The following is a 15,916-nucleotide window of genomic DNA, read 5'->3' on the forward strand; positions in this document are numbered from 1 at the left end:
CCCAGTTATCCTACTGGTCTTAAGAGTCCAAATGTTATCTTGTTAAGATGACATGTCAAATTGTAATCCAAGAGGATAGAATAGAGGTAATGTCTATATGAAGTTATATAGCACTTTTCTAATACTGAAGGATTATTTGAACAACCCTATATATGTGTGTGTGTGTGTGTATTTGTGCGCGTGTGTGTTTTAAATATAAATCTATCATAACTTCTGCTTTCTAATTGGTTGTAATATTACCTTCTGTAGCTAGGAAGGATGGATGTTCTTCGTCCTATTCGTAACCAATAACAATTGCAGGATTCTCCAATCATTCTTTTCAAAGATTTCCCCATTTAAAGCTTATGCCAAAGCAGCTGAAGATTCATAATATTGTAACTTCTGTCAATCACACGTGACAACCTAAATTGATTTTAATACTTTGGGTAAGATGCAGGAAGGAGGTGTGCAACAAAGCTTCTTCTTGCTCTTTTTAAGAACTCCAAGACTGGTCAGCATTTTCTGATGTAGTGCATGGATTTAGGCATCATTTTATATTTTTTACAGCTCCTTTAGCTAGTAAGCAGGATAAATAATCATATTATCACGTGCCTGCTAGAATACTCCCTGGCTTTCCATTCTTCCACAATATCTTTGAAAGGGTTTCTTTTCCTTTTCTACAGCAGCCTTTTCAATTCTGTCTTTTCCTTCTTTTACTGTTACTCTTGCTTCTTTCTTTTCTTCTGTTAGACACTTTTTAATTCTGTTGCTTGTATGAGGACTGCCCCTTAGCCAGCATACAAGGGAGTTGTAGCAGATCAGGAGCCAAGGCTCTGTATCTGGGGGCTTTAATAACTTGTATTCTTTGTGATCAGGCACTGGAGAGAGCTGCCACCCACATTCACCAGTGGGTGACATTTTCAGCTTAAATATGTCTTGTTTCTTATGAATGGTGAAATGGTATTTTCAAAACAATTAACTATGGTTTGAGAGACAATCATACAAGAATAAATTATCAGGGGAAGATCAGATCTACCAAAACTGTTCTGCTTTTCCTACTCTGTAATTTGGGAGATTTTTGCTATCAATTGAATATTTGCTTTATTTTGAAACTCATTGAGTAAGCCAGAGTACTTTTGTTCCAACATCTGAAACCACTGTTGGGAAATGTTGCCTGGAACTAAAGCTTTAGATTGTAGAATGTACTTGTGTATGTACTGATGTGTCCTACTAATTAAGGAATTATTTGAAGGTGGGTAGATGGACACCATAACCTCAGTCATTTGTAAACTTTGTTTGCCTCCCATAGAAGTGGTTTCTGCTGACCTTTATTGATCAGTGATATTAGTTGACACAAGCATCTTCTGCAACCTGAATATTGTTGACATCACGAATTGATCACCAAACCAAAGAGGTTAGTAGTGCTACATAGTACTGAAGTCACTTTCAAAAATAGATTATTAGATCAAGATTACATATCTTCTATATCACTTTAACTTAAAAGACCTAAGTAGGTTGTTATTTTATTATTTTTACTATGGCTTAGTTTATGTTTTCTCCCAGTGGGATACTATTTTTTCCTCGAGAAAATTGTATAAGTTTAGGAATATTTGTATCAGTGTTGTAGAAGATTAGATTTTTCCTTTTAAACAAAAATCTTGGACAATTAAGAGTGATAGAACAAGAAGAACCTGTTCTAAGTATCTGCTACCAGTCCACTCTTCTTACCACTGATGATTGATACCGTACTAAGATTTTCCTCTTCAAGGAGGTCCATTTTTATTTTATTCTTTATTCTTAATCTCTTGTTTTAAATCACGACTACAGGCTTGTTACTGTACTGATGAACTAACTGTACTGACTGCACTGTCTTTAAAAATGTTGCCATTGTGCAGGAACGCTTTAGAATATTTCTAATGTACTGCAATATTTTCCTGACTTCAAACATTTCTGAGAGTATTGATTTAAAAAAAAAAAAAAAAAAAAGGTGTCAATAAGGGCTTGCCAGTCAGGCTGTCATCCATCAAAATACTCTTCTTAATTTAAAGTCGCTTACTTTACTTTCTTGCACATGGGTGCATTCAATGGTTGTACTGTAGCTGTCCATAAATACAATGATATATCAAAGTTGTGAACTGCAACAAGTCCTAAGCGGCACAGTCACTTGAAGATTTTCCCATTTGAACATCAAATTCACTTAATCATGAGTCTAATAGATAAGTGAAGGGATTTAGAAAATAAGCTTAAAGTAGGAAGTGTAATGTATCAGTGCATTCTGTAAGATGTAGTTTGTCATCTTTTCCTTTGCTATGCCTGCAGGGGATGAATTTTCACTCATTATATCACTAGTTAAATGACAAATTTTCGAACCAGTGTGTTTTTACTGAGACAAGTGGTTTTTACTTTTGCTGACCAGAATAGTGTGAATATCATTCTTTTACATAACGGATGGTGATTTCACAGCAAATATTTATGTATGTGAATAATTTCATGGATTAAGAGAAAATGCTAGCATATTTTAACCATAATTGAAGATTTATAGAAAAATTAGTTTAACGATTTTTTATTGTAATCATTCCCATGCTATTCCTGAAGTAATCAGCTTTCTCATTGTTTGTATAGGGGGTGTGTGTGTGTGTGTGTGTGTGTGTGTGTGTGTGTGTGTGTGTGTTAGCAGGCTGTTACATTTGGAAAGTGTCAGGAAAGAAAAGAGATGGCATCACAGACTGAGCATGCTATGATTCTAATTTAGAGACAAGTACAATCTATTAAAGTAGATGAAGGAGAAACTTCCTGTCTCTGTTTCAAAGGGCATCCTGAAATATGTGAATAATGTGAAAATTACGGTTGGAAAATTCACACAGACTGTTGAAACCGTTTCTCATGGTAACATAGCAGTCAAGCACTTTTGTTTCAGTCTTTATTTCCTTAGGATTGTGCTTGTTCAAATTTTGCTGATCTGCCCACCCTATAACTTGCCCACAAAATATTGGTTCTCCCCCCTGCTCTCCCCAATTTGTGGAATGTGGTATTTCTGACACCTCTTTCCTTATTAAAACACTGTAAAACGTAACTTAGGAAATATGTTTATATATAAATGAAAATTAAGGTGGTTCATCAGAAAATGTACCTTGTTCATTTGAGGCAGTATCCTTGGCTTTTGTTTGCTTGTCGGCTTGCAGAATTTACCCATTTCAGTGGGTTTCCCAGACAGTGTGGATAAGTGAGTTCTGTTGTGCTGTGCATTTTCCTTGATAATTGTTCTTAAGCAAATTGGTACATTTTGTAGTTCTAATTTTGTACAGCTACTTAACTAATTACTGCTGTCAGTAGCAATTTTTATCTGGTGGTAATGTTCAATTTAGCAGTGTAATATAGCTGCAGTGACTTCCTCCTGCCCAGCATGGTTTATAAATCATTTTAAATAGGAAAAGGCAAATATCTGTTTAAAATACTATATTGAAATCCCATAATTTTTTAGATGTGGTCTTTTTATTTTAGCTTAACATTAAGAGGACGCTCCTGAGCAAAGGCATTGACCCACTTGGGCACCAGCTGTTTGAGAGGCTGCCACATTTGTAAAAGACAGGAGCATCCAGCAAGCCCTGCTTTCACTCTTGTTTAGAGACCCTCATTAAATTATCCAGAGACAATAATCAGATAGCGGCTGTTCAAGTTAATGGCACCTCTGAGCCCCTGTCAAGAGAGCTTTATTTAATGCGCAACAGACCTGGAGTGGTGCAGGTGCCATCTCAGGCCCTCATTTAATTTAAGCTGCTTTAGTTGGCATGGCAACTAGTTGAGACATCTGGGAGACATTATGCTAGGGATTGAGATTTAGGAGGATTTGTGGTGTAGCAAAATAGAAATCTTATCATCATAAAGTGCAGAGTGTTGCTTCTGGAATTTGGAATATTTTATTGTTAAATGTAGACTATTAAGCTAAGTTGCAGGCAGAAAGGAAAACAAAATGTAAAGGGGCTGGCATAAATATTCTTCTTGCAAAAGGGAAATAGCTTTGTTTGCTGAACGAAAAATGATTGTGCTACAAAGCTGCTGAACTACTTTGGGTTAGACTTGTGAGTATAGCTGTGAAAAGTTTTTTGTTAGAAAATTGGGTGATTGTTGTTACTTTGTAAAATGGCTGTTTTTTAACATAGTACCACTTAAACATTTTGGATGAGTTTATAAAGTCTCGTTACATACAGAGGACAAAAATATTTGATGTTTGAAAGGAATTAAATACATAAGGTGTATGGAGCAACAGATGGAGGAAGGGCACTTATTAAGTTGGGGCCAAAGGGTCTCTAGGTCATTATACATGATATTTATCCTGCACTGATCTATTAGCTATAGAAAGTGGTTAGAAGAAGGGGTGGAAATTCTTGCTAGGGCCAGTCTGCTTACCATCTTACTGGCTTACGGTTCAGACAGCTATTTACCTATGAATCTACCTCACGTACAGCATTTGCTTTTATATTCAGAGTGGATAGGTTGCAGGGGATTTAGACTGTCTGAAAGTATTGCATTAACAATATAGTAGTTTTTCAAGTTGAAGGTGGGATTTTTCAAAGCAGTTACCCTCAACTTCATTTTCTTTCCATTGAAGCCAAAGGTAAAACTTCTGTTGGCTTTAATAACTTTAGAAAGAGGCTCAATGCTGAGCACTCTTGGCAGTCCAGTTGTAAGGAACATAATTCATAGACTTGTCAGAGCTAGTGCCCAGCATATAGGAATGCTACTGTATTTATGCCTCTTTTATTTGTCCAGAAATCAAAGTGCCTAGCTTGAGGTCTCAAAGGTAGACAAGAAAAAAAAGAATATTATGCTTCTCATCAGTAGCATAGCTAGGGCAGATCAAGGGTGGGGAGAGCACCTGTCCCAGGCTCCGACTATGAGGGGTGCCAGGATTTCACCAGCTGGGAGTCTTTGTCACAGTAGGGGAAGCTCTTCCCTGCCTCTGCCCAACCATAGGAGCAAGGCAGCATCGTGCTACACTGATCAGTGTGTCTGGTGGGCTAGCGGAGCAAGCAGAATGGCGCTTCCTGCGCTTAACCTCTGTCTCAGTCTTGTCTTTTTAACATTTTAAATGTTGAGGCATGAGTGTCTTTTAGGGCAGGGGCGGCCAACCTGCAGTTCGGGTGTCAAGTGGTGCCGGCAGCCTGTGTGTGGGGCACACGGCGGATCAGGGAGGGAGCAGAAAGCCAAGTAGCAAATTGGGCAGGGAGCACAAGGAAGGGAACAGGAAGCAGAGTGGCAGATCAGGTAGGAAGCAACGTAGAGCAGCAGGCTGGGCATGGGAAGGGGATCGGAGAGGCGCTCGGAGAATGCAGGGCTCGTTGATGGCACGCTTGCCACAAAGGTCGGCTTCCGCTGCCTGCGGCTATGCTACATCTGGTATACTTGCAGAAGGGGAAGGTTTCAAAAGGGGAGCTGCTGATCACAAATGCACAGCAGGTTACTGTGACAGTTGTGTGGGTAAGCCAGGAGTGTGCAACTGCAACTTTACTCTTAGATCAGTGGTTCCCAAACTATGGATCGTGACCCCAAATGAGGTCGCAGCATCAGCAGATGGGGTTGTGGTGCAGCATTGTTTCCTGCGCCAGGTCCTGCCTGCTGGGCTGCAGAGGCCCAAGGGAAGGGCAGCAGGGCAGGGAGCCTCCAAGCCTGCAGCAGGCAGCCCACATCCTCCCCCAGCCCCCACGGGCTCTGGTCTGGCCGTGCCGCTTGCAGGTGAGGGGACATAGGTGGTGTGCGGGGAACTGGGCTCCATGCTCTGGCCTCAGCAACTGCTGCTTCCTGCAGGCAGCAGCTGGGGCTCAGGCGCTGCTGAGGGCGGGGTGCGGGCCTTGGCTTGGGGCGAGTGGGGGGCTGTGGATTGGGAGTGAGGGGCCACGCTGAGGGAATGGGGTCATAAATGGGGTCATGCTGAGACGTTTGGGAAGGCACTGCCCTAGATGAAGCCTAAAATTGAAGCTTTTTTCCTACATTTGTATTGTTTCTCACCTGTCTGCACGTAACAGCTGTTATGAGGTTTGGAGCAAGAGGTGTCCCCCCTCCTCCCCCCTCTTTTGAAGTGGCTCCAAATGGTTGGGTCTCCATAGCATGTACGATGTGTAATATCTAGCACAGCCTGGTTTTGGTTGTGGTGGCATTCGTGCTACCTACAGGATCCATTCATTAGTTTAAGATAAAGGACACAGAATTGACTGCCCAGCTCCAGCTAGGAGTATGTCGAGTTACCTACGTTCTAGCAGAACCATAGAACATCTTCCCTTCCGGTTCAGATTCTGCCCTCCTTCTGAAAACAGCTCTGTGCTCATGGTATGTCGTTTATTTTCTTATCAAGCTTGTAAGGAAAAAAAAAAAAAATGATTTTCAAAACTGTCAACATTTGATGTTTCAGTCTTTTCTTGAAAATCAAGATGTGCTTGCTCGACTTCAGATTGTGCATCTTTGCAGACATTCGTCCACAATAAAGATACTAAATCAAAACTTTAGCTGGCAGTTTGGTTGATACAAGAGGCTGAATATGAAACAGCGTGCTCTTCTGTGGCTGGTAGGTCCTTCATTGTTGACAGCAGTAAAAAATCATTTGTCAGTAATTGAGGCAGATGCAAACCCCTGGCTAGCAGCTGTTTGCATCACCTGTGGACCTTCCCTTACTATTTATAGTCTTACTCTTTTTCATTGTGAACCACGAAATTTAGGAACCTGCGTGGTGTGTTTTTGGTGGATTAACTTGTTTTTACCTTTTCTGTATATCTTCATTTCTCGATGGTTGTAGCTTGATGTTTGAGCAAGCATGGTGCCCCTCTTACCTAGTGCAGTGCTTCCCAACCAGTGTGCCGTGGCACAAAAGTGTGCCGTCAGAAGTGAACAGGTGCGCCATGCAGTTTTGCGATGGCAATGGGCTACAATAGGTATGAGGATGGGGAATGCCTTAACAGGTGTGCCGCAGAAAATTTTTATTAATATAAGTGTGCCTTGGGCTGGAAAAGGTTAGGAAACACTGACATAGTGTCTCCACACCAGTGACAGCAAGTGTTTGCAGTGCTTTGAAATACTCGACTACAGCTGAATTGGTACCTGGTCTTACACCTGTAGCTGTTAGCTACCAAATAGTGGCTTCTATCTTTTCCTCTATGGAGCTGCTGTTTATCATGTGACAACTCCAAAACAGTTTTTTCATCCAGGATTTTGTGCGTGCGTGTGTGTGTGTGTGTGTATTTGGTGCTTGAGTAAATAAAATCTTTGATAATACCTGGTGAAGCGGGGTATAATGCAGGCAGGCAGTATACATGCTTCATATAGAAGCACTGCATTGACTTACAGACACTCCTGTTAGGGCCTGTTTTGGCACAATTTTCCAGTTGTCTTGATCCTTGCCAGCTTGTCTGGTATGTGATATGGAGAAATATCTACTAGAGAGTAGGATGATGCCCCTAGAATCGCTTGTAACTTGTGACTTAATGAGGATTTAAACTCAAAATTTTAACTTTTAAATAAAGTATGATTAAATTAACACAATGCATCTTATCTTGTTTCTCGAGTCCTATTTTGGCTTGGAAATAACTTTGTAATATATGCACACTATTATAAATGCAGCTTTGTTCAGTAATCTTTTTCTCCTGCAACTGAATTGCTACATTTGTTCTTGTGAAAGTCTGAAGAGTTGACCTCCATTATATCATGAAGCGTTCTTATTTTTTGCTCTACATCTTTGAGAGCTTAAATTCTTCTGAGTTTGAATAACAGTTTCAAGGGGATTTTATGCTGGACTTCCTGTACTTGCCTTAACTAATAACTTGAAGATATGTTGTCACCGAATTGATGCAGAGTGACCTCCATAAGATTATCGTCTCTCCTCAGCCACTCAGCTCGGATCACGTCAAAGTTTTTCTTTACCAGATTTTAAGAGGTAATTTTTCTGTTTTAAGCCTGCTGATCAAATATTGAACTTGGTGCTCTATTATTATTATTATTATTATTATTATTTCCTTCTTATTTCAAAACTTTTATCCCCGAGACTGTCCAAGTCCTCAGTAATGTGTGGAGTAAGATACCCTGTTGTTTGTGAAAGAATGACAGGTGTTCAAGAAACCCTTGGTTCTGCTGCTAGACTACTATATGTATAAAGTGCTTGGGGTGTTTGTATGCTAACTTTAACAGTTTCTCTAATGGAAAGTGATCATGTGTCCTGACAGCCCCAGGTGAGCAGGACCTGGGACTGTCCCTAAACAGCTCTGAGTCTCCAAGTGGCATTTACTTATGGCACAATTGTGTTCTGATCCCCGATGCCACAATTATGCTTCCTGCCATGGCCCTGTGACGTGTCAGTAGGTGCAATTGTTGGGACTGGGGATTGGGCCACATTGCGTCATTAAATGAACCTGCGCCAGGGATTTAAATTGTTTAAAAAAGAAAAAGTGGCACTACTCAGTCCTGTTGTACTATTGAAGAGACTTCCCCTTCGGAGGGGCAGATGGTTTTTGTGCCTCTTCTGTGAGTGTCTTTAGACTAGGTGTAAACCTTTTTATTTCCACCAGCATGGAGTCTCTACAGGGAGTAGCTTAAATTTGTATTTCATCTGCCCAGCCACTTGGCCTTTAACCTCCACATATCCCCTTGCTACCATGTGGGTAGTTTATTTGCCCCAGATAAAGTGTACCCACCTCACTGAGGATTTTCATGGGCCAGACTGTCTACTGCTGTAGTTCCTACATCTAGACAACTTCATGCATAATCCTTCACCGATGGTTTAATGACACACTTACTGTATGTTTTTATTTTTCTTGAAAACAAACCAAGATCTTAGCTGCAGGGGCCAAAAGACCTCAAGAGAAGCAACTTTAGGGACTTTCCAAGCGGAAGAGTATATCCTCTTCCCTCCCAGCCCACTGAGAGTTGGAAAGGCCGTTAATGACCATGCCTAAATGTTGTATGTTGCCTTGTTCTTGTTTTGAATCTTGTGCATTAATAACTGAGAAGACCGAACAATGAACCATCATTTGGATCTTTATTTTATATATTCCCAGTATCGGTATCTGTCCACTGGCTTATTAGTTTATAGTCTAAAACAAAATAATGTGCATCTCTGTGATGCTCTCCGGTCCTGTAGGGAGCAGACCAGGAAAGCCAAGGCTGCAACTGAACTCCAGCTAGCTTTGAGCATCAAGGACAATAAGAAGTCCTTTTTCAGATATGTGGGGAGCCGGAGGAAAAGCAGGGGCAACATTGGACCCCTGCATTCAAGGGGCTGGCGAGCATCATAGCCCAGCCTCTAGCACGGATCTTTGAAAACTCTTGGCGCTCTGGTGTAGTGCCCGAAGACTGGAAGAAGGCCAATGTGGTGCCTATCTTCAAGAAAGGGAGGAAAGTGGATCTGGCTAACTATAGGCCCATCAGCCTGACTTCTATCCTGGGGAAGATCTTAGAAAAGTTTATTAAAGAGGCCATCCTTAATGGACTGGCCGATGCCAACATCTTAAGGGATAGCCAGCACGGGTTTGTTGCGGGTAGGTCTTGCTTGACCAATCTCATTTCCTTCTACGACCAGGTGACCTATCACCTGGACAAGGGAGAAGAGATTGATGTCATATATCTTGACTTCAAAAAAGCCTTCGATCTGGTGTCCCATGATCGCCTCTTGGAGAAACTGGCCAATTGTCGCCTTGGGTCCTCCACGATCCGCTGGCTGGAAAATTGGCTCCGGGGTCGGACCCAGAGGGTAGTAATCGATGGAAGTCACTCATCGTGGTGTCCTGTGACCAGTGGGGTCCCCCAAGGCTCTGTCCTTGGACCCATACTGTTCAACATCTTCATTAATGATGTGGACACTGGAGTCAGAAGCGATCAGAACTGGCCAAGTTCGCCGATGACACCAAACTTGGGGGCAAAGCATCCACACCAGAAGACAGGCAGGTTATCCAGGCTGACCTGGACAGGCTCAGCAAGTGGGCGGACGAGAATCTGATGGTGTTCAACGCCGATAAATGCAAGGTTCTCCACCTTGGGAAAAAAAACCCGCAGCATCCTTATAGGCTCGGCAGTGCTATGTTGGCTAGCACTATGGAAGAAAGAGACTTGGGGGTCATCATTGACCACAAGATGAACATGAGCCTGCAATGCGATGCGGCGGCTAGTAAAGCGACCAAAACGCTGGCTTGCATCCATAGATGCTTCTCAAGCAAATCCCGGGACGTCATTCTCCCCCTGTACTCGGCCTTAGTGAGGCCGCAGCTGGAGTACTGTGTCCAGTTTTGGGCTCCACAATTCAAAAAGGATGTGGAGAAGCTTGAGAGAGTCCAGAGAAGAGCCACGCGCATGATCAGAGGTCAGGGAAGCAGACCCTACGATGACAGGCTGAGAGCCCTGGGGCTCTTTAGCCTGAAAAAGCGCAGGCTCAGGGGTGATCTGATGGCCACCTACAAGTTTATCAGGGGTGACCACCAGCATCTGGAGGAACGTTTGTTCACCAGAGCGCCCCAAGGGATGACGAGGTCGAATGGTCACAAACTACTTCAAGATCGTTTCAGGCTGGACATAAGGAAGAACTTCTTTACTGTCCGAGCCCCCAAGGTCTGGAACAGCCTGCCACCGGAGGTGGTTCAAGCGCCTTCATTGAACACCTTCAAGATGAAACTGGATGCTTATCTTGCTGGGATCCTATGACCCCAGCTGACTTCCTGCCCTTTGGGCAGGGGGCTGGACTCGATGATCTTCCGAGGTCCCTTCCAGCCCTGATGTCTATGAAATCTATGAAATGAGCTACAGAATAAATTGAACTCAGATCTGCTTTACATGTTGCATTGCCTCTGGCTACTAACTTCCTGAACACAACTCTTAATTTTCTTAAACCTGAATTTCATTGTTGTAGAAGTTATATGCAATTGAGAGAAAATCAGTATGTAATAGAATGCCACAAAACACATTTGCATAATCAGGGAGCAAAATATTTAGAGAATAGTGATTATATAATTGCTGTCTGACCTGTATCCCGCCAAGACATTGCAGCGATCCAGTACTGGTGAGCTGAAAACATTAGTGCCACTGGCAGCATCTAAAGGTGAGCAGATGTGCATTTATAGATTTATAGATTCATAGATGTAGGGTCAGAAGGGACCTTGCAGATCTTCTAATCCGACCCCCTGCCCTGGGCAGGAGAGAAAACTGGGCTCAAATGACCCCAGCTAGGTAATCGTTAAGCCTCCTCTTAGACCCCCAAGGTAAGAGCCAGCACTACTTCCCTTGGAAGTTGGTTCCAGGTCCTAGCCACCCTGACTGTGGTGTAGTGCCTCCTACTGTCTAGTCTGAGCCTACTCCCTAACAACTTATGGCCGTTATTCCTTGTTACTCTGGGTGGCACTCGGGGGAATAAGGTTTCTTCCATTCCCCGCTGGTCCCCGCTAGTAAGTTTATAGATGGCCTTCTCTTGTGAAGGCTGAACAGCTTAAGGTCCTCCAAGAAGTCCTCCAAGAAAACATGCCCTTGGCTTTAGGTTTTAGGAGTGAATATATTTTACTTTGAACTTTGTTTAATATTTCAGGTCTGAAATATCTACATTCTGCTGGCATTTTACATCGAGACATTAAACCAGGGAACCTACTTGTGAACAGCAACTGTGTTCTTAAGGTGGTACTTACATTTATTTAACACTTGCACCTAGTTTGTTATATAGAGCAGAGGTCATAGTCAAGATTGTTTCTTTGTCTAAAAGCGAGATTGGTTCCTTTCCTCATTAAGGTATTTCAACAGAAAAACCACGTCCTACCTTTCCAAAAAAATTAAATTTTAAACAAGATTTTTTCCCCCCCAATTATCTTTAAAAAGAGCTGCTCCGTGCTTCAGTTTTGAAAGCAATGCAAACTGGGTGCTAGAGACTGTCCCATTAACAACAACACATTTTTATACTTCTGAGCATTTGGATGAATTTAACATGTCATCCTGCAGTCTTTCAACTAAGTTTCGTTTATTTATTTTTTTTAAATTTCTGTCTTTAGGAGTCTGATTTTAGAAATCTTGGCCAATAATTTTTTCTTTTTTCTGGGAGGGACATGAAATCAACAGAAGCCCACTGTAGTGAGAGGAAAGGCCAAATCTCGCTGCTAACGTCTTTGAGCAGCACCATCATAAAAGGAAATGTCAATTGGAATGAATCATTTTGAGCCTAGCAGGTTGTCAGTATTTTATTTATTTATTTATTTTAAGGGCAAAATGTTTTAGGAAGTTGTAATAGTTTAGCTTAAAGTATAATACTGGCTAAAAAATTGCATTGTCATTTTAAATAACATTCAAATAATTGTAGAAATTGTAGAGGCTTAGTATTTTTTGGGACTAAAGCATACTTGCTTCCCCAAACCTTTTTTTAAAATAAAATCTGCAGCCATTCAGTTGCAGTAATATAGGTTATTTTTTTTAAAAGATATAATACTGGTTTGGGATTTTATATTTCATTACCAAAGGAATACCTATGTGTAGTGCATTAAATGTTTTGGTTATTTTAATTTTTTTGTTTACCTTCTCAATTTAGATTTGTGATTTTGGATTGGCCAGGGTGGAAGAATTAGATGAATCTCGCCACATGACTCAGGAAGTTGTCACTCAGTATTATCGAGCTCCAGAAATCCTGATGGGCAGCCGTCACTACAGCAATGCTATTGACATCTGGTCTGTAGGCTGCATTTTTGCAGAACTACTTGGACGAAGAATACTGTTTCAGGCACAGAGTCCAATTCAGCAGGTATAACTAATTTCTCATTTGAAAAGTCTTCAGGATAGTACACTGTATACTTTTTTTGAAATTTAATTTACATCTGTGTAACATTGCTTGAATTAAAAGTACTAATCCTAATTGGGAAATGTTTTTTGTCCTTGTACAGTTTAAGCACATGCCATTTTCATGCAGCTCTCAAGGTTTTAAAGTTTAAAATGATATTCTAAAATAATATATAACAATTTTTTGTTTTGTCTTAACTTCTCTGTCCTGACTAATACACCTAGTATATTGCCACTGTAGTGTTCCCCTGGGAGGAACATATTAAGCACACCATGCAGGAGTGGGGTATAAATTTGGAATCATAGAAAAAAACCATTGCTTCTGAAAACAAGTTTTCATTCTGACATCAGAGAGGGGCTGCCGTTAATGTAAACATAATGTCCAGATAGATTTAATGACAATTTTAATACTACAGATTCAAGGGTAGAGGAATGTCAGGAAACCAGTAAATAACCTTTGATCTCTCCTGATCTTGCATACGTATAGTTTTAATACTCGTTAATTTTGGTTCTAAGTTTATAGGACAGAGAAGCTCCTCTTTTATTTCTAGAATACCAGTATGTTTCATCTGTTTTGCTACTTTTAAGTATTTTTGAAAAGCCATATAAAACACTTCAGTGATAAGAGCTCCCCACAAGTGCTAAGCATTTATAATGGCATGGTATAAGAAAAATGTGTTACATGTAGAACATTTCTTTTCTGGGAAGTTGGTTTTATGAAATTGAGTAGGTAGGATATAGTAGCTAAGGTTTAGTGTCTGTTCAAAACTGATTGGACTTGAACTTGTAATGCAAGTCTATGCTCTGCAGAGATAATAAAGCAGAATGATATCAACATTTACCAAGCAGTTAGCCCTCATCTTTTTAAAATATGGTATGTTGCATCAGCTTGAAAATAGTCAAGAAAAAAGGGCCATTTCTCACATATCTTAGTGTCTTCATGCAGTTTATTACCAGTCTTTATTTTTGGGGAATTTCTCATTCCTTTCAAGTTGCCAGGTAACAGCATGGGAGGCTTCTAATTGCAGTGTTGGCTTCTGTAATGTGAGCACCTGTTTTTAGGAACTGTCAAATGATTTCAGATTGGACACTGCACTGTTAGTGAACCGTCATTGCCTGCATATCTTGCAGGAATTCAAAACAGCGATCTAAAAAAAATTGCTACTTATCCATATGCTGAGCTATTAAGCCTAGTTAAAAAGGGAAGATTATTGATAAGTGTGTTATGTTATGGGAAATACCTCTGTTGACTTGGGCCCAGATCCTCTATTGAGGCATAGCTCTATTGAAGCAAGTGAAATTAAATCACTTTACACCAGCCGAGACTCTGACTAATCAGTTCCATGTTGCTAGTGTTGATTAGATTACTTATCCAAACTTCTGGCTGGGGTAAGGTTTTTCCTTTATACTTTCCATGTTTAAAAAGCTCAGGGTTTAGCTTTTTTCCTGTCTCATTTGCTTTTTGCATTTGTATGCACTTGCTTGATTTCCACCTTTTCACACAATAGCCATACTCAAAGGTTATACATTAGGATACTGTATAAGAGGGCAGGGTATCAGTGGAGTACATGCCTACTACCTAGCAAAAATGGTATGTGTGCAAAGAGACACTTTTTTGTAGACTGGAACCTTTGCAGGACATTTGGGATCTTTAAAGATCAACAGATTCTTTGTGTAAGGAATCAGCACACTTGTTTTGTGTTCAGCATCGAAGTGAGTTGGCTTTATACATACCAGTCTGTAATGAGAATGGGTTTACGCTCAAGGGAAAGCTTTGCAGTTGCTCCATTAGCTCAAGTGCATGGCGGTCATAGGGGAACTCCTGGAACTTGGGCGTTAATCTCATCACTGCCTTCCAAGAATTTCTCTTTGGCATTTATCTATGACTTTTGTTATACGTGTGAGCGTATGTGCACATACTTAGGGAAATAAGAGTAACACCTTTTCTTTACAAGAGTAATAGTACAGATGAGATTAAATAATTCTGGATGTAAAGATAGCAAGTCCAAGAAGAATTCATTTAGGAAAGACTGCATAAATTTAACACTCATAGCCTAAATATCCAGTGATGTACATGTAATGATTTTGAATATAAAATAAAATGATGTAAAACAAGGTACGGTAAAGACACTTTTCATATTTTTGATTGTTTCCTTTAAATTTTCCTTCCGTGCCTGCTTGTTTACCTATGACATTTTAAGACTTTAAAACAGGGATTTGTACAAGTGTTTTGTACAAAGTTCTTCTTGGAAACGGTTCCCTTTGTTTTATTGTAGGCACCAAAATATTTTATACTGATTTACATATGGCCCATTTTATCTTTTGCTCTTTGTAGTGCCTTGAAGTGTAGTGTTGACTCAAACAAGAACAAACTTTCTGCAATATGCGTATCGTTTCTTAAATGATGTTGTCCAAATGGTATAAAACAGCAAGCTAAGCTTTTAAAGTTACTTCGAACCATGTCAATAAACCCACGTGAAATGCTTCCAAACCTGGTGTAATGAACACCTGATTCATAGACATTAGGGTCAGAAGGGACCTCAGTATGTCATCGAGTCTGATCCCCTTCCCTAGGCAGGAAAGAGCGCTGTGATCAGACACCCCCAGCTGATGTTTGCTTTTTTTATTCCATTTAAAAACGTTTGCATTGCAGTGCACTAAAAGTCTATGTTAGTATCACCTACATACTTTAGTAAAAGTAAAACTTAGGTTTGACAGCTTCTTGAGTTGATCTTTAAGCATCTGTTGTTCTAACCTCAGAATCCACTGATAAGTATATATGTGTGTTATATATCTACAGTTGGATTTGATCACAGATCTTCTGGGAACACCATCACTGGAAGCAATGAGGACGGCTTGTGAAGGCGCCAAGGCACATATACTCAGGGGTCCTCATAAACAGGTATGAGTTCATACTAATCTGCAGGTCTGCTCTTACCCTGTTCAATGCTGTAATTTCATCAGTGTCCATAAATTTACAATATTTCCTCTGAACAGAAAACTTGCCATCTTGGCAATAGTCAGGCCAACAAAAAAGCCAGATATACCTACAAGATATTAAGCCATTATTTTGCACTTTCTGTACAATGAAAGCATTAACTTTAATCTTTGTGGAATTACCTTATTAAGATAAAAAGGTGTCTACAGTGTTAATAGGGAA

At 40.6% G+C, this 15,916-nt stretch overlaps 1 protein-coding gene across 1 annotated transcript in view; it reads left to right on the top strand.

Annotated features, from left to right (window-relative positions):
• NLK (nemo like kinase) overlaps positions 1-15,916 on the top strand; it is a 113,267-nt gene that overhangs the window by 76,609 nt on the left and 20,742 nt on the right. The window contains 4 exon segments of the mRNA XM_006016096.3: positions 7,794-7,900; positions 11,528-11,613; positions 12,512-12,721; positions 15,557-15,658. Of these exon segments, the coding sequence (XP_006016158.1) occupies positions 7,794-7,900; positions 11,528-11,613; positions 12,512-12,721; positions 15,557-15,658 (505 nt within the window).

This window comes from Alligator sinensis, unplaced genomic scaffold, assembly GCF_000455745.1.
Source record: "Alligator sinensis unplaced genomic scaffold, ASM45574v1 scaffold118_1, whole genome shotgun sequence".
Taxonomy (NCBI): Eukaryota; Metazoa; Chordata; order Crocodylia; family Alligatoridae; genus Alligator; species Alligator sinensis.